The sequence below is a fragment of the Pseudochaenichthys georgianus genome, chromosome 6, assembly GCF_902827115.2.
Source record: "Pseudochaenichthys georgianus chromosome 6, fPseGeo1.2, whole genome shotgun sequence".
NCBI lineage: Eukaryota > Metazoa > Chordata > Actinopteri > Perciformes > Channichthyidae > Pseudochaenichthys > Pseudochaenichthys georgianus.
In genome coordinates, this window is record NC_047508.1 from 43,672,027 (window position 1) to 43,696,623 (window position 24,597).

The 24,597-nt window shown below is 40.1% G+C and overlaps 1 protein-coding gene, 3 non-coding genes and 1 pseudogene across 5 annotated transcripts; 1 reads left to right on the forward strand and 4 right to left on the reverse strand.

The window, feature by feature from the left end:
- Positions 1 to 5,198: 5,198 nt before the first annotated feature.
- Positions 5,199 to 12,576, forward strand: LOC117448354 (E3 ubiquitin-protein ligase TRIM39-like). Of its 2 annotated transcripts, none has more exons than XM_034085630.2 (3): positions 5,199 to 5,628; positions 6,716 to 7,063; positions 10,382 to 12,576. In XM_034085630.2, the coding sequence occupies exon 3, from the start codon at positions 10,389 to 10,391 to the stop codon at positions 12,033 to 12,035; it is 1,647 nt and encodes a 548-aa protein (XP_033941521.1). In that variant the 5' UTR covers positions 5,199 to 5,628; positions 6,716 to 7,063; positions 10,382 to 10,388; the 3' UTR covers positions 12,036 to 12,576. The 2 variants fall into 2 exon arrangements, with proteins under 2 accessions (XP_033941521.1, XP_033941523.1); XM_034085632.2 differs by having other exon boundaries at positions 6,775 to 7,063.
- Positions 12,577 to 15,500: 2,924 nt separating this feature from the next.
- trnag-ccc (transfer RNA glycine (anticodon CCC)) lies at positions 15,501 to 15,571 on the reverse strand. Its single transcript has one exon. It is a non-coding gene; the product is annotated as a tRNA-Gly (tRNA).
- A 255-nt stretch (positions 15,572 to 15,826) lies between these two features.
- trnag-ccc (transfer RNA glycine (anticodon CCC)) lies at positions 15,827 to 15,897 on the reverse strand. The gene has a single exon. It is a non-coding gene; the product is annotated as a tRNA-Gly (tRNA).
- A 354-nt stretch (positions 15,898 to 16,251) lies between these two features.
- trnag-ccc (transfer RNA glycine (anticodon CCC)) lies at positions 16,252 to 16,322 on the reverse strand. The gene has a single exon. It is a non-coding gene; the product is annotated as a tRNA-Gly (tRNA).
- A 470-nt stretch (positions 16,323 to 16,792) lies between these two features.
- LOC117448357 (E3 ubiquitin-protein ligase TRIM39-like) lies at positions 16,793 to 22,299 on the reverse strand (annotated as a pseudogene).
- Positions 22,300 to 24,597: the final 2,298 nt, after the last annotated feature.

Below are 24,597 nucleotides of genomic sequence, written 5' to 3' on the forward strand. Positions count from 1 at the left end.
GTCATGGAACACGATGATGTCATCACTCCAACTGACATGCTCAGAGCAGCAGACTTCAGATAGCAGTGTGCCAACAGTCCAGCCGTGAAGACATCTACGGGACAGTTTTGAGATTTCTTCAAATTCCGTTGCCATGGCAACACAATGCTCGCCATTAAACACGGTTTTCTCATAACTTCAGTGAAACTGCTCCAAACGCCCCAAAACTTCACAGGTTTGGTAACGATGCAGCCATCAACGCATGTAAGCGTATTATGGGGTGTCATCAAATGCCGTTGCCATGGCGACAGATCATTCGCCATGAAGTTAGTTCAGAAGTTTGCAGTTCGAATATTCTGCTGCTTTTCCAAGCCTTTTTACTTTATTTTCTTCTCTCATCACACATTCAAGCCCCCAGTATTCATGTATCATTTTCGATCTAAATTCTTCACTTTATTCTTACATTACATTTCAGCATAGCAGTTTAGCGTCAGATTTTCAGCATAAAGCATTCCCACTAGCAATTTCTTCAGGAATTGCATTCTCTAGTTTGTTTATGCCCTTTTGTTCATATAGCAGTACTTTTCAAATAAAAGTGCGCAATACAATACTTTTGGATTAATTATTGAACGTTGTGCATAACAATGCGGATAACCCAGAACATTTAAAAAGTTAATCGTTGCCCAGCAGTAATAATCTATAAGCAAACAGAGTATTAGTGCCGCTAGTCTAGTGGTCTCATACAAGATTCCCATTCTTGTGACTTGGGTTCAATTCCTGGGGGGTGCATGTGTTAATCCAATTTCAAACAAATAAGTATTTATTTGGTGTAGGTTTATGATTCTCACTTAGGTTGCGAGATGTCCAGGGTTCAAATCCTGGACGAGCCCAATTTGATCTGGATGGAAGATATTAGTGATTGGAAAACAATTTGACCAATTCTATGCCTTGCCTGGTACAATGTGTTCAGATCTGGAAAAAAAAGATCAATGGGCAAGTTGTTAGCAGAAAAACCCTGCATTTCTATCCAAGCAGTTCGAACATGCCAAATAATAAAAAGTGTATGGCTTTCCACATCAGTGCCATGGTTCTCGAAGCATATGCTGGGCAACTTGCACTAATGTTCTAGCACCTATTCAATCTTACCAATGGAAGACATTTTCGACATTGTTCCAATTTTGAAGACGATGACTACAGATTTGTGATGCCACAATATTAAGGATACACAGGGCACTCCAACATCTAGGGAAACCAAAAACACTGTAATAGTCAATATATTGATAGTTATATTATATATACACAAGCACAACACAAACGCTGCTAGTGTAGTGATATCATACAAGATTCCCATTCTTGTGACCCGGGTTCGATTCCTGGGCACTGCTTGCAATGCATCTAAGTTTTGATATCTGAGTAGCAGCTAAACTGAGGGCTGATTCTAGGCAGCCCAACTTTGAGCTTAATCAAAAAGCTGAGTCTCAATCCTAGTCTTAAAAATGCATAAGTTGTATTTAGCCCGAGCACACACTGAGAACACAGATGAGAATAAACCCATCTCCAACATGACTTCTCTGTATCTAAGGATATCTTCCCTTTATATATCCTTTATTTAACCAGGTAAAAAACTCATTGAGATTAAAATCTCTTTTCCAAGAGTGACCTGGCCAAGAAGGGCAGCATGTACAAAGTTACAACATATAAAACACAGACATGAAAGGCAGACAAATACAGCTGTAAAACACAAATAAAATGGTACATTAGCCAGTCAATATGCGAAGTAAAACAAACTATTAAAATCATTCAAAAACTGGCAACATTTAAAACGATTTCAGGATATACAAGCACTCACATCGACCAATGGTGTCGTGTTCTCTGTCCTTTAAGATGGACCTGAATTCCCCCATAGTGACTAAATCTGAGAGTTTCAGCTCCTTCTGTACATTGTTCCAAGCTGTGGGGGCAGCATATCTAAAAGCTGTTTTTCCCAGTTTTGTTCTCACTGTAGGAACCAGCATCTGAATAAAATCTTGGGAGCGCAGGCCATATGGACTTTCTCTTTGACACATATATGTGCAAATGTAGGAGGGAACCAACCCAAGCAGAGATTTATAAATAAAACCCAACCAATGGGAAAGTCTGTGAGCAGACAAAGATGGCCAATTAGCAGCAGCATATAAAGTGCAATGGTGTACTCGATATCCACATCCAGTGATAAATCGTAAGGCACAATGGTACACAGTATCCAAGCTCTTTAGGCATTGGTCAGAGGCATTCATGTATAGCAGGTCACCATAATCTAATACAGGTAAAAACGTTGCAGATATCAGATGTTTCCTTGTCTGAAAAGAGAAACAGGATGTATTCCTGTAAAAGAAACCTAATTTTATTTTTAGCTTTGAAACAACATTTTCCGTGTGTAACTTGAAAGACAAGTTCTGTTCAATATGAAATCCCAGATATTTGTAAGTAGTGACCCTCTCAATGTCAGTCCCTTGTGCAGTACAAATATTGGGTAGAACAGATGGTAACTTTTTGCCATTCGAAAATATCATTACTTTGGATTTTTCAGCATTTAATACCAACTTTAGTTGATATAAATGGGTTTGTATGACATCAAAGGCAGACTGGAGGAAATCTAGACTTTGCTCTATAGAAGCGGAGGAACAATAAATAACAGTGTCATCTGCATACAAATGGTAAGAAGCATTTGCTAAATTATTACATAGATTATTTACATATATGGTAAAAAGAATGGGTCCTAATATGGAACCCTGTGGCACACCCTTTGCTATCGGGAGGAAGGAAGAAAAGGACCCAGAAAATTGGACGCATTGGGTTCTCGCTGATAAATAATTTAAAAACCAACCTACAGTATGCCTAGATAAGCCGATACTGTGAAGTCTTTCCGTCAGGATGATATGATCAACTGTGTCAAATGCCTTTGACAAATCAATAAATAGAGCTGCACAATACTTTTTACAGTCCAATGCCTCAATTATGTTGTTCACCACTTTAATAGCAGCAGTTGTTGTGCTGTTTTGTTTTCTAAAACCGGATTGGTGTTCTGACAAAATATCATTTGTGTCCAAGTATAATTTAAGTTGTTCACTGAGAAGCTTTCCGAGGACCTTCGCTACAACACATCATTTTGAAATTGGCCTATAATTATTAACAGATGAGGGATCCCCTCCTTTCAGTAAAGGAAGAACATATGCAGATTTCCATATGTTAGGAATCTCATTTTTGGAAAGAGTTAAATTAAAAAGATAAGTAAAGCTATAAAGTCGGCTGCTAATTTAAGAATATGAGGAGGAAGTTTGTCCGGACCTGCCGATTTGTGTGGATCCAGATTCTGCAATGCTTTATGGACCTCTATCACCTCGATAAAAGTAAAATTGAATGGCTGAGCCATGTGATGGGATGAAGGTGGTGAGGAATCAATGTTCTGTCCAGGGCCCGAATGTTGGGACTCAAACAAAGAACCAGATGAAATAAAATGTTCATTAAAGCAGTTGAGAATGGCCGATTTGTCAGTGAGGGTTTGCGAGTCTTTAACAATGCAGGCTGGTAATTCATTTTTAGTTTCTGTTCCAAATGAGTTTTTTATTACCTTCCAACATTTCCTTGGATAATTTAAGTTACTAGTAGTATTAGAAATGTAGTACTCAGATTTAGCCTTTTTAACTAGGAAGGTGAATTGATTTCGGAACTGTCTAAAAACAATCCAGTCCACTTGGGATTTCGATTTTCTGGCCCTTGACCAGGCAATATCCCTTTCTTTTAGAATGCTGGCCAGTTGAGCACTAAACCAGGGATTTGTTAGCCCTTTCACCCTAAATTTGCGGAAAGGAGCATGTTTGTTTATAATTCTAGTAAAAGCCTCATGAAAATAATCCCATGCCAGTTCAACATCACTAATGAGAGAGATCTTGTTCCAATCAAAATCCCACAGGTCATGAAAAAATGCTTGCTCGCAAAAATGTTTAAAATCACGTTTAAAAACACGTTTAAAAACTATTTGTGGTCTTGTTTTTGGAAGCTTAGCTTGCCTGATTGTAGCTATAGCGCAATGGTCACTCATATCATTTACAAAAATACCAATATCCAAAAACTTATGAGGCGCATTTGTTAAAAATAAGTCGATAAGAGACGATTTATCTTGGTGTTTAATATTAGGACGAGTTGGGCTATTGATAAGTTGCGTAAGATTAAAAGAGTCACAGGTTGATTTAAAACTATCGGAGACAGAGGACAACCAGTCCCAATTAAATTCTCCAGCCATTCAAATCTCATTAAATTCCAAGCAAGATAACTGATGACTCAATGATGATAAAGCCTCAATGCTTTCTGAAGGGGGTCTATAGCACCCTACAACAGTGATGAACTGACCCTTAAGAAGTTCCAATTTCAGCGCAAGTAGTTCAAATTGTCTGCTAAGAGACACAGATGATTGGATGGTAGCATGACATTTTGTTTTTACATAAATTGCAACACCACCACCTTTTCTGGGACGGTCACAACGAAACACATTGTAACCCTTAATTGCAATGTCTTTGTCCGTGATAGATTTCTTTAGCCAAGTTTCAGATAAAACAAGAACATCAGAATCAGAGGATTTTGCCCAGATTTTCATGTGGTCCATTTTAGGAAGTAGACTTCTGACATTTATGTGGATGATACCAAGACCCGACCTTGCTTTAAAATCATCAGGGGTACTCAGACAATTCAAATCTGGTCCAGGGTTTGGATGAACGTTTCCTGATAAGAGGAGCAGGATAACAATGAAACATTTCCTTTTCACCCAAGTTGTTGTTTGCATAGATTCATTATATAGGCCTATTACTCTCTTTCCACCATAGGAACACGAGCTCATCGAAAACAACCAGTTATAAGGACTAAAAAGATGAATAAGACAAGGTAGAGACATGAGATCCTTGGAGATTAGAGTGCTCCAATTTACAGAGCTCTTAAACAAAGTAGAATCCCAGTTTGTGTCTTTACTAGGGAAGACAAGATGAGGCACATTTTGGACTTCATACACTACACGCACCTCATATGGATGGAGAATAGTCAGTAGGAGAACAATAGGTATTAGGAGAAACATGCTGGGTGACATGTGTCAGGAGATAGAGAGGGCCTGCTGAAGAAATCCAGAAATAAGCACAGGAATACGGTCCGCGTTTTCCGTCCTGCCGAAGTTGAGAAATGCCAGGTCAGCGAGGTGAGAATCCGGTCCGGACTTTCAGTCCTCCCGAGAACGAAGATGACGTTGTTTGACGTCTCATGTAAACAGGAACACAAGCCCAGTCATGCTATGCTTGAGCTCAACGAACCCGTTCTTATTATACATCCATGAACGATCCCAGTCCACCAAAGTCCAAAATCAAGCGCAACACAGGTGGCGTTTTAGCTCCGGGAAGTGAGCACAGGCTCCGCAGTCCAAGCGGATAGAGTGGTCCCAGGAACGGAGCAGTAATGGCATCAACAACGCTCGCCCCGGTTGTACTGTCCAAAACAGCTCACAGATATTGACCGGTGTTTTACAACGATAACATATATCACGTAGACAACACTAGAACAGACATGAGAGCACAGCGGACAGGTACAGACGTGCTGCCATCTTGGATTGTGTGATGATCAATGATCATTGTAAGTATAAAGTCAACTGTTAAGTGCATCTGTAAAAAACACTCATGTAGAAACATCAAACCTGGTGATCTGGTGATATCCTTTATGTAATATATTAATGTCGATATATAAAAACCTTGATATGTGGAAGGACGAGTAGGAGGGATTCTTTGCCAAATTAGTGCAAAATTATAAAATGTTATGATTAAATGTCTGTGACACATGAACATATGATGTAAAACAAACCCTATACTAATTTGAAACTGCAAGACGGTGTTGGGTGGGGGGTTTGTGAATTGGGCAAAGGCTCTCTTGCCCTTATAGATTTTTCTGTAGTTACATTTGTATTATTTGCCTTTGAAGATGAAAAAAAAAGAAAAAAAAGTATTATTATTGTTACATTTGTTTCTGTTTACTGGGGTGAAAAAGCATGTTGTTGTTTTTATGTATGTCACTAATGTATGGCCTAAACTGCATTGTTTAATTACGATTTGAGGGAAACATATTTTTTTGTTTTTGACATCACAAATGTTTCTAATCAGTCCATGGAAACCAAAAGCTGTGTTGTCTTTTCCATACAGCCATAACTTATTATATAATGTGATTATTAAAAGCCAAACCAGATTTTTCTAAACAATTAGATAAGATAAGATACTAGAGGTACTTTATTGATCCCAATTTGGGAAATGTTTGCATTGCAGAAGCATAAAACAAAACATAAGTTGAAATTAAAGAGCAGAAATAAACAATTCTACTAAATTATCTCAAAATTAAATTAAAACAGCATTTAGAAGTAGAAAACATACAGTAGACTGTGAAGATAAAAACATCTATAAACTCTGACAAAAAAACACTATTGAAGGGCTTTATACATAATATAAAGCAGGATATTATTTACATTAAGTGTGTAGGGAATGGAATATTAAATTAAATATAAAATCAGAAAATAGTTTACCTTGAAAAGGAATTGCTGTTTGGTTTAATAGGAAACATAATTGAAGTTGAAGTGAAGGAAGTAGAATAGGAAATTGTTGCCCCTAAAATATCTGAAATAAAAATCTAAATCAAGTTAATAATGTTTGCTTTTCTCTTTTTCTGTCAACTGTAGTATTTCAGCTCCAAAACACACAAGTAATTTAAACCCTCTAAGATTGATGGTCTTTGTAGTGTTTGCAGCAGAAAGGATTATGGGAGTTGTAGTGTTGGTGGGGTCTCAACCATTGAAGAAAGAAAGGCCTTGTTGCTCTTGGAGTTCCTCCTCCACTCCCTCTTGGTGACGGGCCACTGAGAGGTGGAGCTACACTGAAAGAGAAGAGCTTCAACTTCCCAGAATTGAAAGTGAAAGCTTGTCTGAGCGACACAACAGCTGCACGTGTCTCTGCTTCTCTCTAAAGAAACACTCGACTGAATCCAGCAGCTTTTCTCAACAACACAGCAGAATCTCTTCCAAAAACTGGTGAGTAAACTACAGAGACAAATTCACTAACTAAATATTTGAACACGGTTTAGTTTAATCAGAATCTGAGGCTGGTACGTCTATTCAGACATATACCGAATATATTCCTCCCTCAGACAATTTAAAACCAAAATACATTACATTATATAGTAATACATGTCTTAAGTTCAATATTAAAAGTACTCAGGCTGCTTTAAATACCGTTTTCCCACGCAATATAAGCAGCTATGTCATATGAGCAGGGTAGCCGTATTATAATATTGATTAATGTGTAATGTGACAGTCATGGAGGGATCGTTGGGTTTTTAATGGTTTTCCATTTTACTTTATTATGATTTTACATATTAAAGTGCTGATATAGACAGGGAACACAGGCAGGGCTTCAGATTTAAGACTGCAACAATATAACATATTAGTTTATCATTGTTTTCATGTATTATTATGCAGCAGGCAGTGAGAGGCAGCCTCGATAAATTATGTAAATACAATAAAACCCTTAAATACCCCAAAAATAATCTAAGTCAAGTTTGTGAACTGCTTGACTCTCCGTATCCGCCCCAGTCTCCAGCTGAACTAAATGAAACGTTTTCAGACCTTAACACGCCACACTGCAAAACAGTCGGACTTGTTCCCCAACATGTTTTTATAGGGCGATGCAGTTAAATGCTGGTTACCATAGTGACAAACGGCTCGTTGGCTCCAACAAAAGAGACGCACACCAAACTGATGATAAACTGAATTTGATCAAAGTTATTTACAAATTAAAGTACAACAATGTATGGAGGATGGAAATAGTGATAACTATGAAGATACATATACATCAATACCTCAGACTTCAGTATTTACTAGCAGGGTAAGAAGTACTCTGATCATGTATTGAAGTAAAATACAACAATGTGGAAATGTCCAGCAACAATTAAAAATACATCCTTTTTAAAAAGTAAAATATATTATATAATTGGATTATAATTAGTGATGGATCAATGTGTTGAAAATGTTATTGTACTGCTTGGTAAATTACCCTGAGGTTTTTTAAATCATAATTTTGTTGTTTTATTTTATTTTTGTAATATCTGCAAAGTAACAAACTAACTATCAACAATGAATGTATTGGATTGACAAGTGAATTTGGTCCAGCTGTGTTTTTGGAGAGGTATAAATAAAACATATAAAAGAAAACTCAAGTACAGTACCTGAATACATGCACCTTTTTACTCTCCCTCAACTATGTATGAGATCATTAAGTGCCTTGTAAATTATTTTTTTATAGTTTCACTCTGTTTGAATGTCAGTGGACTGCAAATAACCCAATAAAGGAGCATGGCTGCTCATTCCCTGGCTCTCAAAGAGTTTGGCTGGCTGTTTAATCTATGTTCACACTGAGACAGTACAACACATAGAGAGAGCAGTACACCTATTGTGTAAGAACATACAAGCAGGTCCCACAGTATGATCACAAATACATAACATCTGTTTAAAACAAATCTGTTTTTATTAAAAATAGTACAGGCTGCATAGTGTGTTCTCAGCCTTGGAGAAACTTGACATGTGTTGGTATGTGTATGTGTCTGAAACTCTCTTTAGTGGTTCATTAATGAAACGGATATTTCAACGTGGGCCTACTTTGTTCATGTGCTGTTGAGGTTAATTTCACTAGTTGTGTGCTATAATGTATTTACAACGTGTGAAGAGGAGGCAACTTTAGAATATGGAACATGTTCAGGTCAATTAGAGTCAAACTAATAGCTTATTGGTTATGAACAACACTTCACTTTAAAATAGGGAACATGTTCTTGGATATAAATACCTAATTTTGAGTTATTTAGACACAATTAACACTTATAGTTTCATGTCTTGTTACATAAGAAGAGATCATATTTGTTAAGTGTTATTATGGGAGAATTACTATTCGTGTGGTACTACTGCCTTATTAGGCCCATATTGAGCGGAGCATATTAAGACCACAACGTCCTTACTTGCAATAAATAAGCACTAATCAGAGGGTTATTGAGGAAAAACTCTCAACTAATGGCTTATTACTTGTGGAATATGGTCATGCAGAATAAGGCATTAATAAGTGTTTTATAATGACTAATAAAGAGACAATATACTGCTGATATGCATGTTAATTAAGAACTAGTTGATGGTTAATTTGTGTACCTTAATATAAAGTGTTACCATAATTACATTTAGGCTCAACAATATAATATCATATGTTTTCAATTATTATTGTTTTGAAAAAGATCTCTATGTTATCACTTATTTTCTTGGCTGGGTGATTTCCAATAAATAACACTGAACTGCATATCTGGGGTAGTGTTGTCACAGTACAACATTTTGGTTTCGATACCGATACCAAGTCAAGAATTGCGATTCCGATTATTTTTCGATACTTTTCTTAAAAAAAGGGAAATACGGAATATCGGCTTTAAAATTAGGAATAACAGATGATTTTAGCAGTCAGAACAACTAAAGCAGCATTGTTACTAAGAACAGAAACGCCAAAGAGTCACATCTAATATAAATATATATAAAAGCATTTATTTTAATTGTGTAGCAGTGAGTTTAACATTTTGGCAGCATTGTTGAGCATTTTGAAAAAGTATTGTCATGCCTCTGTGCAAGGCTTAGTCTTTCTATCTTTATAGCCACTGGTGTAAAGTAACTAAGTTCATAAACTCAAGTACTACTTGGGTACAATTTTGAGATACTTGTACTTTATTTAAGTATTTCAATGTTTCTTTTACTACTTTGTACTTATAATCCACTACAGTTCAGAGTACATGGTGTACTTTGACTCCACTACATGTATTAATCCCTTTAGTTACTTCACGGATGTGGATGAATGATGTGAAATATAATCAAGTGTTAAATCAGACTTTAGTTCCACCTGGAGTAAATCCACCAGATACCCTGCAGTTGCACTCCCACTTGCAGCCATGCTTCTCGTTTTCTCACATGCTCTGGCAGCTAGCGCGTGGCCGTGTGCACGAGAGAGGGGAGGGACTTGGAACGTGCTTGAGAGGAGCGGGACTGCAGGCACGGCTGCAGTGCAGGGAGTGGAAGCAGAGTGCTGAACACACACGGCTCTTATTAAAAACGACGCTTTTTCACGGGAGTACTTTTCCCCGTCATTCTTAAAGTACCGATACTAATGAAACGGAGGAATCGTACCGTTTTTAACGGCAGGGTATCGTGGTACCTTTCAAGTATCGGTACACCGTGCAACACTAATCTGGGGTCTTCTTTGCTCAGTTACTATTTGTACGGAATTCAGGACGATTCATATTAAAACTATATGTAATCTTTTGTCTACAGAGTAAACATGTCTGCTGCCAGCTGTCTGCTAACTGAAGATCAGTTTCTGTGCTCCATCTGTCTGGATGTGTTCACTAATCCAGTCACCATGCCATGTGGACACAACTTCTGTAAAGCCTGCATCTCTGAATACTGGGACAGAAATGTCCCGAGTCAGTGTCCCAACTGTAAAAAGGTTTTCAACACAAAGCCTGAGCTGCTGGTCAACACTTTCATCTCTGAGGTGGCTGCTCAGTTCAGACAGTCAGCTCAACAGAAAGCCAGCAGCAGCAGCTCAGAGCAACACGTTGTCAAACCAGGAGAAGTTCCCTGTGACGTCTGCACTGGAACCAGACTGAAGGCCCTGAAGTCCTGCCTGGTGTGTCTGGAGTCCTACTGTGAGACTCACCTGGAGCCTCACCTGACAAGAGCAGGCCTGAAGAAACATCAGCTGATCGACCCTGAGGAGAACCTGGAAAGCAGGATGTGTGTGAAGCACGATAAACTGCTGGAGCTGTTCTGTAAGACCGACCAGGTGTGTGTCTGCATGCTCTGCACTGTTTCAGAGCACAAGACACATGATGTTGTTCCTCTGAAAGAAGGATATGAAGGAAAGAAGGCTGAGCTGGGGAAGACAGAGGCTGAAATTCAGCAGATGATCCAGAAGAGACGACTGAAGATTCAGGAGATGAGTCGCTCAGTGGAGCTCAGTAAGAAAGGAGCAGACAGAGAGATAGCAGATGGTGTTCAGGTCTTCACCGCTCTGAAGGAGTCTGTTGAGAGAAGCCAGGCCGAGCTCATCGACACCATCAAAGAGAAGCAGAGAGAGACAGAGGAACAGGCTGAAGGCTTCATCAAAGAGCTGGAACAGGAAGTCTCTGAGCTGAAGGAGAGAAGCTCTGAGGTGGAGCAGCTCTCACGCTCTGAAGACCAGCTCCACCTCCTCCAAAGCTTCACGTCCCTGAACGCTGCTCCACCCACCAAGAACTGGATAGAAGTCAGGGTCCGTCCACCTTCATATGAGGGGACTGTGAGGAGAGCTGTGACTCAGCTGGAGGAGACGCTCAAGAAACAGATGAAGAAGCTGCTCTCTGAGGTGGAGCTGAAGAGGGTCCAGCAGTCTGAGGTGGAGGTGACTCTTGATCCTGATACAGCACATCCCAACCTCATCCTGTCTGATGATGGAAAACAAGTGAAACATGGTGATGTGATGAAGAATCTTCCAGACAATCCAGAGAGATTTGATTATTGGGTCAATGTCTTAGCAAAGCAGAGTATCTCTTCAGGAAGATTTTATTACGAGGTTCAGGTTAAAGGAAACACTGAGTGGGATCTAGGAGTGGTCAGAGAGTCGATCAACAGGAAGGGAGACATCACACTGACTCCTCAGAATGGTTACTGGCTGATAGTGTTGAGGAATGGAAATGAGTACAAAGCATGTGCTGGTCCTTCAGTCCGTCTCTCTCTGAAGTCACAGCCTGAGAAGGTGGGGGTGTTTGTGGATTATGAGGAGGGTCTGGTGTCCTTTTATGATGTTGATGCTGCAGCTCTGATCTACTCCTTCACTGGCTGCTGCTTCACTGAGAAACTCTACCCATTCTTTGGTCCCAGTCTTAAGGATGGTGGTAAAAACTCTGCCCCTCTGATCATCTCTCCTGTCAATCACACCGAGTAGAACAACCATTTGATTTTCAACAGAAAGATTCACTCTCACCAAATGTAATATACTGCATGTATATCATTGGGGAAGTGAATTGTATATATTTTTGATGTTTTAACTTCTGATTCTGTAATTTTGAAACAGAATAATTAACTTAGTCCTTGTATGGCCGTTAATCTCCAAACTTTGTAATAGCACCTAATCATAAATAGGAAGTGTTTCATAATGGCACAATTTACTGGGAAAACACATGCGCCCTTTACTCATTAAATATGCCAACAATATGTTTTGTTAAAGGATTATTAGTTTTAAATATTGTAATTTAGGGGAACCTGTAAGAGATTGTTATCTGGTCTATGTCATGGCAAATTTAAGATTTTTTTTCTTGATTTATATTGGTACCCTTGTTTTTGGAACAATCTGATTGTATAATATTCAGCTGCATTGGTTTTCTGGTCTCAATCTGTAATTCTATTTTCATTTCATGTTGTCCAACTCTCTACAGACTATTTGTATAGTTTAAACAAATCCTCAATTAAATAAAAAGCTAATTAAATTCTGTCTTCATTGTTTTGTTTAGCTTTCAAGTAATTTACAAATACCTCAAATGAATAAAGAAAGGTGAAGAAAACGTGAAGGAACTTTAGTCAATTTAAAATATGGGTAAAGCTAATAACATTCAAAGCAGGAAAAACTTGTAAAGAAGTCTTCAGTACAGGCAGTTTAACCCTTTAATTACTTTTTTCCAAAGTTTCTAGGTTGAAATGACAAATACATTGCCGATTTATATATTATCAAACCAATATTTCATCTATATCACCCCCATATAACACTGTTATTACACCATTAGTTCACCCACATTACATACATATAACATCAATATTACACAGCCTGTCGAATGACTGTATCCCACAAGATACAGGAACCAACCAAGAGGCCTTATTTTGCTTTTTGGACTTTTCCATTTCCTGTAGTGTGTTATTTCGTTTTTTGTGCATGTAAATGGTCTGCAAAGTCTAAAATCCCTGTGTTCCCTGTGTTCCCTCCAGAGGGAGTTTCTCTCCCACAAACTCCCCCTCATCTGAAACACCTCAATTGGAGTCCTTTGTTTACTTTCAGAACATAGTTACATCACTATGACATCAGGAATTACTCAAATAAAGGTCTTGCCATGATTTATCTCTGAATCCCAGAATCAAAACTGTGTTGTCCTCGGTCAAAGACCACAAAAGAGTTAGGCTTTTCTCACCTCAGACACGCTCTGCCTCGTCCTTCTTCTAAATGACTCACTGGTCCAAACTTTTGATGTCACATCCATCTTCCTCCGACCAGTGGACGCTGTGGTCGATCTCTGCTGATAACGCTGAATCACAGAAGGTCTTAATAAGCGCAGGCGGTGATGGAGACAGCTGCTGAGTCTTCTATAGATGGACAAGACGGCAGAGAATGAGGGCTGGACACAGTTAGTTATCTTTAATACAGCATTAACAGTGTGTCATTACAGATGATGAAAGTTGCTGTGACAAATGAAGGATGTCCTGTAACTCCTGAACCACCTCATAACCAATCAGTTGTTTGCAGAGGTGGAAAGTTAGGGTTAGGGTTAGTACAATGTTTGAGGTTCCTGTAGTTGACTTCAGATAATACAACATGTAATCAACAAATAGTTTGTCATGTATTAGTTTAGGTTAAGACAACATTTTATTGATATCTTTGTGAAATTCACAAGATACATGGTGGTATATTTAACAAAGAAAATGACCATTGGGCTGCTGTTGGTAAGAGCTGCCAGGTAAGCGGGTTTGAATCCCGAGCACAAACACATTTTAGGCAATGCCATCCCCTCTTTCTCCTCTTTTCAACCCTGCATCTCTAATGAAGTCCCTCTCAGGCCCCAAATATATCTTTACAAAGAAATTAATAAATCAGCACTACCTTTACCTGCTGTAATTTTAAAGTAATACAAAATATGAATCAATAATTTATAATACATAAATATAAGGTGTCTGCCGCCTGAACACACTGAGAAGACAGATGAGAATAAACCCAAGTCCAACATGCCTTCTGTGTAACTGAAAAACAATAGTTTTTTATCGAAACATAATTTACGAGAAAGAAAATGATATCCTCCCTTTATAAAGTATAAGTCAACTGTTAAGTGACCTGGTGATATCCTTAAGGTAAATTATGATTGTCGATATATAACAACCTTGATATGTGGAAGGTTGAGTAGGAGGGATTCATCGCAAAATTATAACATTTGTAAAATTATTTAAAAGATGGTCACAAAAAAAAGTATTATTATTGTTAGTACTTTTCTGTTTACTGGGATAAAAAAGCATGTTGCTGTTTACTGTACCTCACAGATGTCTTGATCCGGTTCTCCTTAATTGTATGAACTAAACTGCATTGTCAATTACGATATAAGGGGAACATATTTTTTTGATTTTGACATATCACAAATGTTTCTAATCAGTCCGTGGAAACCAAAAGCTTTGTTGTCTTTTCCATACAACAACAACTTATTATATAATGTGATTATTAAAAGCCATATTGTTTCTAAACATAGCAAGTAGTGTTTCAGTGTTTTCAACAGTTACCTCATGTTTAAAACTGGAACTGTAATACATGAGAACATAGTTTACTTTAAAAAGGAATTGCAGTTTAGTTTAATAGGAAACATAATTGTACGGAAGAGAAAGGAAGCTAAAGTGAAGGAAGTAGAATATGAAATTGTTGCCCCTAAAATATGGGGTCTCAACCGTTGAAGAAAGAAAGGCCTTGTTGCTCTTGTAGTTCCTCCTCCACTCCCTCTTGGTGACGGGCCACTGAGAGGTGGAGCTACACTGAAAGAGAAAAGTTTCAACTTCCCAGAAATTAAAGTGAAAGTTTGTCTGAGCGACACAACAGCTGCACGTGTCTCTGTTTCTCTCTAAAGCAGGGGTGTCAAACTCAATTTCATCGCGGGCCACATCAGCATTATGGTTGCACTCAAAGGGCCGGTTGTAACTTTAGACTATATAAAAATACATATATAAATATATCATATATATAAAATAATGTACATCATTGCCTCTGCATTGGATTATCATCGGATAGGGTAATAACTTCATAATTAACTACGTCTGAAAGCAGAAGTCTTTTCAGTGTGTATGTCCCAAAATGATTTAAAAAGAAAAGCCAAATTCTGGAGAAAAAAGAAATAGAAGTGACATTTTGAAATAAAAATCTAATTCTGAGAAAAAGGAATTCTATGAAAAAATGCATATTTTGAAGAAAAAAAGGTCTTATAGTTAGCTATAGAAGAACAAGTTATCCTTAGAGTCCAGTGATAAGAAAATGCAATGTTGCAGTGGTTACAAATAACTCTGGCTCTCTCAATTCCGCCGCCTGGAAGAGATTTAAAATGTCCATTTCAGAGTTCTGCACCTTTATCTATTATTCCATTCCCTACTCAACCCATATCCAGACCGGCTTTTATGCACCACCCGGGAATCAAACCCGGGTCACAAGAATGGGAATCTTGTATGGTACCACTACACTAGCGGCGCTTGTATTGTTTTATATTGATTTGGACCCTGGACCACTCGCAACCTAAGTGAGAATCATAAACCTACACCAAATAAACACTTCTTTGTTTGAAGTTGGATTAACACAAACACTGCACGGGAATTGAACCCAGGTCACAAGATTGGGAATCTCTCAAAACTCTGCAGATGGAAGAGATTTCAAACATCTATTTAAGAGTTCTGTACCTTTCTCTAGTATTCCGTCCCCTTCTCAACCCATATTCAAATCGTCTTGCATGCACCGCCCGGGAATCGAACCCGGTTCACAAGAATGGGAATCTTGTATGATACCACTACACTAGCAGCGCTTGTATTGTTCTTGTTTATAAATAATATAACTATCAATATATTTACTATTACAGTGTTTTTTGATTTTCCTAGATGTTGGAGTGCCCTGTGTATCCTTAATATTGTGGCCTCACAAGTCTGTAGTCATCATCTTCAAAATTGCTAGTGCATTAGCTTTTGGTCATATAGTTAGCTATAGAAGAACAAGTTACCCTTAGAGTCCAGTGATAAGAAAATTCAATGTTGAAGGTTACAAATAACTCTGGCTCTCTCAACTCCGCCGCCTGGAAGAGATTTCAAATGTCCTTTTCAGAGTTCTGTACCTTTCTCTATTATTCTATTCCCTACTCAACCCATATCCAGACCGTCTTTTATGCACCGCCTGGGAATCGAACCCAGGACACAAGAATGGGAATCTTGTATGATACCACTACACTAGCGGCGCTTGTATTGTTTTTTGTATTGATTTGGACCCTGCACCTCTCGCAACCTAAGTGAGAATCATAAACCTACACCAAATAAACACTTCTTTGTTTGAAGTTGGATTAACACAAACACTGCCCGGGAATCGAACCCGGGTCACAATTATTATATATGTATGTAATGTGGGTGAACTTATGGTGTAATAACAGTGTTATATGGGGGTGGTATAGATGAAATATCGTTTTGATAATATATAAATGGGCAATGTATTCGTCATTTCAACCTAGAAACTTTAGAAAAAAGTAATTAAAGGGTTAAACTGCCTGCACTGAAGACTTCTTTACAAGTTTTTCCAGCTTTGAATGTTATTAGCTTTACCCATATTTTAAATTGACTAAAGTTCCTTCACGTTTTCACCTTTCTTTATGAGGTATTTGTAAATTACTTGAGAGCTAAACAAAACAATGAAGACAGAATTTAATTAGCTTTTTATTTAATTGAGGATTTGTTTAAACTATACAAATAGTCTGTAGAGAGTTGGAGAACATGAAATGAAAATAGCATAACAGATTGAGACCAGAAAACCGATGTAGCTGAATATTATACAATCAGATTGTTCCAAAAAAAGGGTACCAATATAAATCAAGAAAAACAATCTTAAATTTGCCATGACATAGACCAGATAACAATCTCTTACAGGTTCCCCTAAATTACAATATTTAAAACTAATAATCCTTTAAAAAAACATATTGTTGGCATTTTTAATGAGTAAAGGGCGCATGTGTTTTCCCAGTAAATTGTGCCATTATGAAACACTTCCTATTTATGATTAGGTGCTATTACAAAGTGTGGAGATTAACGGCCATAAAAGCACTAAGTTAATTATTCTGGTTCAAAATTACAGAATCAGAAGCTAACATCAAAAATATATACAATTTACTTCCCCAATGATATACATGCAGTATATTACATTTGGTGAGAGTGAATATTTATGTTGAAAATCAAAATGGTTGTTCTACTCGGTGTGATTGACAGCAGAGATGATCAGAGGGGCAGAGTGTTTACCAACATCCTCAATACTGGGACCAAAGAATGGGTAAAGTTTCTCAGTGAAGCAGCAGCCAGTGAAGGAGTAGATCAGAGCTGCAGCATCAACATCATAAAAGGAGACCAGACCCTCCTCATAATCCACAAACACCCCCACCTTCTGAGGCTGAGACTTCAGAGAGAGACTGACTGAAGGATCAGCATGAGCTTTGTACTCATTTCCATTCATCAACACTATCGTCCAGTAACCATTCTGAGGAGACAGTGTGATGTCTCCCTTCCTGCTGATCGACTCTCTGACCACTCCTAACTCCCACTCAGTGTTTCCTTTAACCTGAACCTCGTAGTAAAATCTTCCTGAAGAGAAACTCTGCTTTGCTAAGACATTGCCCCAATAATCAAATCTCTCTGGATTGTCTGGAAGAGTCTTCATCTCATCAACATGTTTAACTTGTTTTCCATCATCAGACAGGATGAGTTCAGGATGTGCTGTATCAGGATCAAGAGTCACCTCCACCTCATACTGCTGGACCCTCTTCAGCTCCACCTCAAGCAGCTTCTTCATCTGTTTACTGAGCATCTCCTCCAGCTGAGTCACAGCTCTCCTCAAAGTCCCCTCATATGAAGGTGGACGGACCCTGACTTCTGTCCAGTTCTTGGTGGGTGGAGCAGCGTTCAGGGACGTGAAGCTTTGGAGGAGGTGGAGCTGGTCTTCAGAGCGTGAGAGCTGCTCCACCTCAGAGCTTCTCTTCTTCAGCTCAGAGACTTCCTGTTCCAGCTCTTTGATGAAGCCTTCAGCCTGTTCCTCTGTCTCTCTCTGCTTCTCTTTGATAGTGTCGATGAGCTCGGCCTGGCTTCTCTCAACAGACTCCTTCAGAGCGGTGAAGACCTGAACACCATCTGCTATCTCTCTGTCTGCTCCTTCCTTACTGAGCTCCACTGAGCGATTCATCTCCTGAATCTTCAGTCGTCTCTTCTGGATCATCTGCTGAATTTCAGCCTCTGTCTTCCCCAGCTCAGCCTTCTTTCCTTCATATCCTTCTTTCAGAGGAACAACATCATGTGTCTTGTGGTCTGAAACAGTGCAGAGCATGCAGACACACACCTGGTCGGTCTTACAGAACAGCTCCAGCAGTTTATCGTGCTTCACACACATCCTGCTTTCCAGGTTCTCCTCAGGGTCGATCAGCTGATGTTTCTTCAGGCCTGCTCTTGTCAGGTGAGGCTCCAGGTGAGTCTTACAGTAGGACTCCAGACACACCAGGCAGGACTTCAGGGCCTTCAGTCTGATTCCAGTGCAGGCGTCACAGGGAACTTCTCCTGGTTTGACAACTTGTTGCTCTGAGCTGCTGCTGCTGGCTTTCTGTTGAGCTGACTGTCTGAACTGAGCAGCCATCTCAGAGATGAAAGTGTTGACCAGCAGCTCAGGCTTTGTGTTGAAAACCTTTTTACAGTTGGGACACTGACTCGGGACATTTCTATCCCAGTATTCAGAGATGCAGGCTTTACAGAAGTTGTGTCCACATGGCATGTGCTGACTGGATCAGTGAACACATCCAGACAGATGGAGCACAGAAACTGATCTTCAATCAGTAGACAGCTGGCAGCAGACATGTTTACTCTGTAGACAAAAGATTACATATAGTTTTAATATGAATCGTTCTGAATTCCGTACAAATAGTAACTGAGCAAAGAAGACCCCAGATTAGTGTTGCACGGTGTACCGATACTTGAAAGGTACCGCGATACCCTGCCGTTAAAAACGGTACGATTCCTCCGTTTCATTAGTATCGGTACTTTAAGAATGACGGGGAAAAGTACTCCCGTGAAAAAGCGCCGTTTTTAATAAGAGCTGTGTGTGTTCAGCGCTCTGCTTCCACTCCCTGCACCGCAGCCGTGCCTCCAGTCCCGCTCCTCTCAAGCACGCTCTAAGTCCCTCCCCTCTCTCGTGCACGCGGCCACGCGCTAGCTGCCAGAGAATGTGAGAAAACGAGAAGCATGGCTGCAAGTGGGAGTGCAACTGCAGGGTAGCTGGTGGATTTACTCCAGGTGGAACTAAAGTCTGATTTAACACTTGATTATATTTCACATCATTCATCCACATCCGTGAAGTAACTAAAGGGATTAATACATGTAGTGGAGTCAAAGTACACCATGTACCTCTGAACTGTAGTGGATTAGAAGTACAAAGTAGCAAAAGAAACATTGAAAAACTTAAATAAAGTACAAGTATCTCAAAATTGTACCCAAGTAGTACTTGAGTTTATGAACTTAGTTACTTTACACCAGTGGCTATAAAGATAGAAAGACTAAGCCTTGCACAGAGGCATGACAATACTTTTTCAAAATGCTCAACAATGCTGCCAAAATGTTAAACTCACTGCTACACAATTAAAATAAATGCTTTTATATATATTTATATTAGATGTGACTCTTTGGCGTTTCTGTTCTTAGTAACAATGCTGCTTTAGTTGTTCTGACTGCTAAAATCATCTGTTATTCCTAATTTTAAAGCCGATATTCCGTATTTCCCTTTTTTTAAGAAAAGTATCGAAAAAGAATCGGAATCGCAATTCTTGACTTGGTATCGGTATCGAAACCAAAATGTTGTACTGTGACAACACTACCCCAGATATGCAGTTCAGTGTTTTTTATTGGAAATCACCCAGCCAAGAATGTAATTATGGTAACACTTTATATTAAGGTACACAAATTAACCATCAACTAGTTCTTAATTAACATGCATATCAGCAGTATATTGTCTCTTTATTAGTCATTATAAAACACTTATTAATGCCTTATTCTGCATGACCATATTCCACAAGTAATAAGCCATTAGTTGAGAGTTTTTCCTCAATAACCCTCTGATTATTGCTTATTTATTGCAAGTAAGGACATTGTGGTGTTAATATGCTCTGCTCAGTTATGGGCCTAATAAGGCAGTAGTACCACACGAATAGTAATTCTCCCATAATAAAACTTAACAAATATGATCTCTTCTTATGTAACAAGACATGAAACTATAAGTGTTAATTGTGTCTAAATAACTCAAAAGTAGGTATTTATATCTAAGAACATGTTCCCTATTTTAAAGTGAAGTGTTGTTCATAACCAATAAGCTATTAGTTTGACTCTAATTGACCTGAACATGTTCCATATTCTAAAGTTGCCTCCTCTTCACACGTTGTAAATACATTATAGCACACAACTACTGAAATTAACCTCAACAGCACATGAACAAAGTAGGCCCACGTTGAAATATCTGTTTCATTAATGAACCACTAAAGAGAGGTTCAGACACATACACATACCAACACATGTCAAGTTTCTCCAAGGCTGAGAACACATAAATATAAAAACAGATTTGTTTTAAACAGATTTTATGTATTTGTGATCATACTGTGGGACCTGCTTGTATGTTCTTACACAATAGGTGTACTGCTCTCTCTATGTGTTGTACTGTCTCAGTGTGAACATAGATTAAACAGCCAGCCAAACTCTTTGAGAGCCAGGGAATGAGCAGCCATGCTCCTTTATTGACTTATTTTCAGTCCACTGACATTCAAACAGAGTGAAACTATAAAAAAATAATTTACAAGGCACTTAATGATCTCATACATAGTTGAGGGAGAGTAAAAAGGTGCATGTATTCAGGTACTGTACTTTTTGTTTTCTTTGATATGTTTTATTTATACCTCTCCAAAAACACAGCTGGACCGAATTCACTTGTCAATCCAATACATTCATTGTTGATAGTTAGTTTGTTACTTTGCAGATATTACAAAAATAAAATAAAACAACACAATTATGATTTAATAAACCTCAGGGTAATTTACCAAGCAGTACAATAACATGTTCAACACATTGATCCATCACTAATTATAATCCAATTTTATAATATATTTTACTTTTTAAAAAGGATGTATTTTTAATTGTTGTTGTAAATGTCCACATTGTTGTATTTTACTTCAATACATGATCAGAGTACTTCTTACCCTGCTAGTAAATACTGAAGTCTGAGGTATTGATGTAAATGTATCTTCATACAGTAGTTATCACTATTTCCATCCTCCATACATCGTTGTACTTTAATTTGTAACTAACTTTAATCAAATTCAGTTTATCATTGCTCAGTTTGGTGTGCGTCTCTTTTGTTGGAGCCAACGAGCCGTTTGTCACTATGGTAACCAGCATTTAACTGCATCGCCCTATAAAAACATGTTGGGAACAAGTCCGACTGGTCTGCAGTGTGGCGTGTTAAAGTCTGAAAACGCTTCATTTAGTTCAGCTGGAGACTGGGGCAGATACGGAGAGTCAAGGAGTTCACATACTTTACTTAGATTATTTTTGGGGTATTTAAGGGTTTTATTGTATTTACATAATGTATCGAGGCTGCCTCTCACTGCCTGCTGCATAATAATACATGAAAACAATGATAAACTAATATTTTATATTGTTGCAGTCTTAAATCTGAAGCCCTGCATGTGTTCCTTGTCTATATCAGCACTTTAATATGTAAAATCATAATAAAGTAAAATGGAAAACCATTAAAAACCCAACGATCCCTCCATGACTGTCACATTACACATGAATCAATATTATAATATGGCTACCCTGCTCATATGACATAGCTGCTTATATTGCGTGGGAAAACGGTATTTAAAGCAGCCTGAGTACTTTTAATATTGAACTTAAGACATGTATTACTATATAATGTAATGTATTTTGGTTTTAAATTGTCTGAGGGAGGAATATATTCGGTATATGTCTGAATAGACGTACCAGCCTCAGATTCTGATTAAACTAAACCGTGTTCAAATATTTAGTTAGTGATTGTCTCTGTAGTTTACTCACCAGTGTTTGGCAGAGATTCTGCTGTGTTGTGGAGAAAAGCTGCTGGATTCAGTCGAGTGTTTCTTTAGAGAGAAGCAGAGACACGTGCAGCTGTTGTGTCGCTCAGACAAGCTTTCACTTTCATTTCTGGGAAGTTGAAGCTCTTCTCTTTCAGTGTAGCTCCACCTCTCAGTGGCCCGTCACCAAGAGGGAGTGGAGGAGGAACTACAGGAGCAACAAGGCCTTTCTTTCTCCAACGGTTGAGACACCACCTACTCTTCAACTCCCATAATCCTTTCTGCTGCAAACACTACAAATACCATCAATCTCAGAGGGTTTAAATTACTTGTGTGTTTTGGAGCTGAAATACTACAGTTGACAGAAAAAGAGAAAAGTGTGGTGACCACCTATTTAACCACTGGGACATAATTCATACTTGGAACTACAGTTGCGGTTATTGTTCCCACATGGACATGTTATGGGTTACCTATAAATAGGTGTGCCCTCTTGGCTCTCTCTCTTGTCGACCCGGGCTGCGACCCGACAACATGTCCTTTTCTGCTCCTCATTAAAGTTCCCTTTTGCACCTTCGATGCACCGCCTCTGACTCCATATCTCTCGGCACTACACTGGTGACCCTGACAAGTCTCGAGAAGTTTCCGAGATTGGACCGAACATGGCTAGAGAGGCCGTTTTTCGCAAACTGCCGGAGAATTTTGGAGACGTCCGTGGCTGCCACGTGCACACGGACTGAGGCTCGGTGCGCCCCTCACGGAATGGCTGAGGACGTTGCTCGCCATTCCCCCATCGTCTCGGCACTGGAAGACAGCAAGACTTCCGACTACAAGGAGACGATGCACGACCTGCTAGGTACGGAAGACCCCGACTTCTACTTCATGGAACTGTTTCTTCGGGACATGCGGCTGCGTGTCCAGGCTGCGCTAGCTAACACGGCTCGTGTTGAGCCCTGTGCTTTAGCCGAAGAAGCTGACCGGTTCTTCCTGGCCGCCCGGCAATTTACCCCTGAGGTGCTGGCCACTGCGCGCAGCGGCACCTTCCCTGGTGGGGGCACGCCGCCTAGCAGAGGCTCTGGGGCTGACGACATCGACTAACGGCTTCCGGCTAGCGGCCGTCGACACCAGCTAACAGCTAACCACTACAGCTAACTGCTAGCAGCTACCAACGGCAAACAACGACAGCTAACAGCTAACAACGGCTAACAGCTAACGACAACTAGTAGCTACCGACGGCTAACAACGACAGCTAACAGCTAACAACGGCTAACAGCTAACGACAACTAGCAGCGGCAGCTAACGGCTAGCAACGACAGCTAACGACTAACGACGGCTAGCAGCTAACGGATAACAACGATGACTGACGGCTAACAGCGGCAGCTAACGGCTAGCAACTAACGACGTGTTGACATCTGACTGTTAACAATTTTTTTCCGGTGCCGGAGAGGAGGTTCGACCAGCCGGTTGACCTCATGTGGACACTCTCATTTTTTTCACCACCTCGACGGCGGTTCCAGACGCCACTCACGGTATCATCGACGCCTGGGTGGTGCACTCCTGGACTCCGTCTCGCCTCGACAGTTCCGGACGTCGCCCATGCTCCATTGGCCCATGGGTGGCGCGCTCCGGGACCCTGTCTGGCCTCTCCTGCTTCCCGGTGATGCCTCAGCACCTGCTGAGGACTTCATGCCCGCCGCCGCGGCACGTCTGCCTGCGGCCGGGTTGTGCTCCTTCCTCCCGGGGGGACTGCTCCTCTCTTCCGGGGATACCTCGACGCCTGCCGAGGACTTCATGCCCGCCGCCGTTGTGCGTCTGCCTGCGGCCGGGTTGCCCTCTCTTCCGGGGATACCTCGACGCCTGCCGAGGACTTCATGCCCGCCGCCATGTGCGTCTGCCTGCGGCCGGGTTGCCCTCTCTTCCGGGGATACCTCGACGCCTGCCGAGGACTTCATGTCCGCCGCCGTTGTGCGTCTGCCTGCGGCCGGGTTGCCCTCTCTTCCGGGGATACCTCGAGGACTTCATGCCCGCCGCCGTTGTGCATCTGCCTGCGGCCGGGTTGCCCTCTTTCCTGCTGGGTTCTCCGCAACACCTAGTTCGGCCCCCTTACGACGGCCCGCCCCCGGTGTGGGTGCCCTCGCCCTCGTTAGGGCGTCTGCCCTCTCCTGCGGCCCCCTTTCGTGGCCCGTTCCATGGCCCGGTCCTCACCTGCGGCCCCACCCTCCTCGGCCCTTGTGATGTTTCCTCCACGGACGTGGGGATATATCTTTTTGCCATGTTTGAATTCTGGGGGGGCTTGTGTGGTGACCACCTATTTAACCACTGGGACATAATTCATACTTGGAACTACAGTTGCGGTTATTGTTCCCACACGGACATGTTATGGGTTACCTATAAATAGGTAGC

Coding starts and splice junctions, on each gene's coding strand:
- LOC117448354 (XM_034085630.2), top strand. CDS start 10,389: ATGTCTGCTGCCAGCTGTCTGCTAACTGAAGATCAGTTTCTGTGCTCC.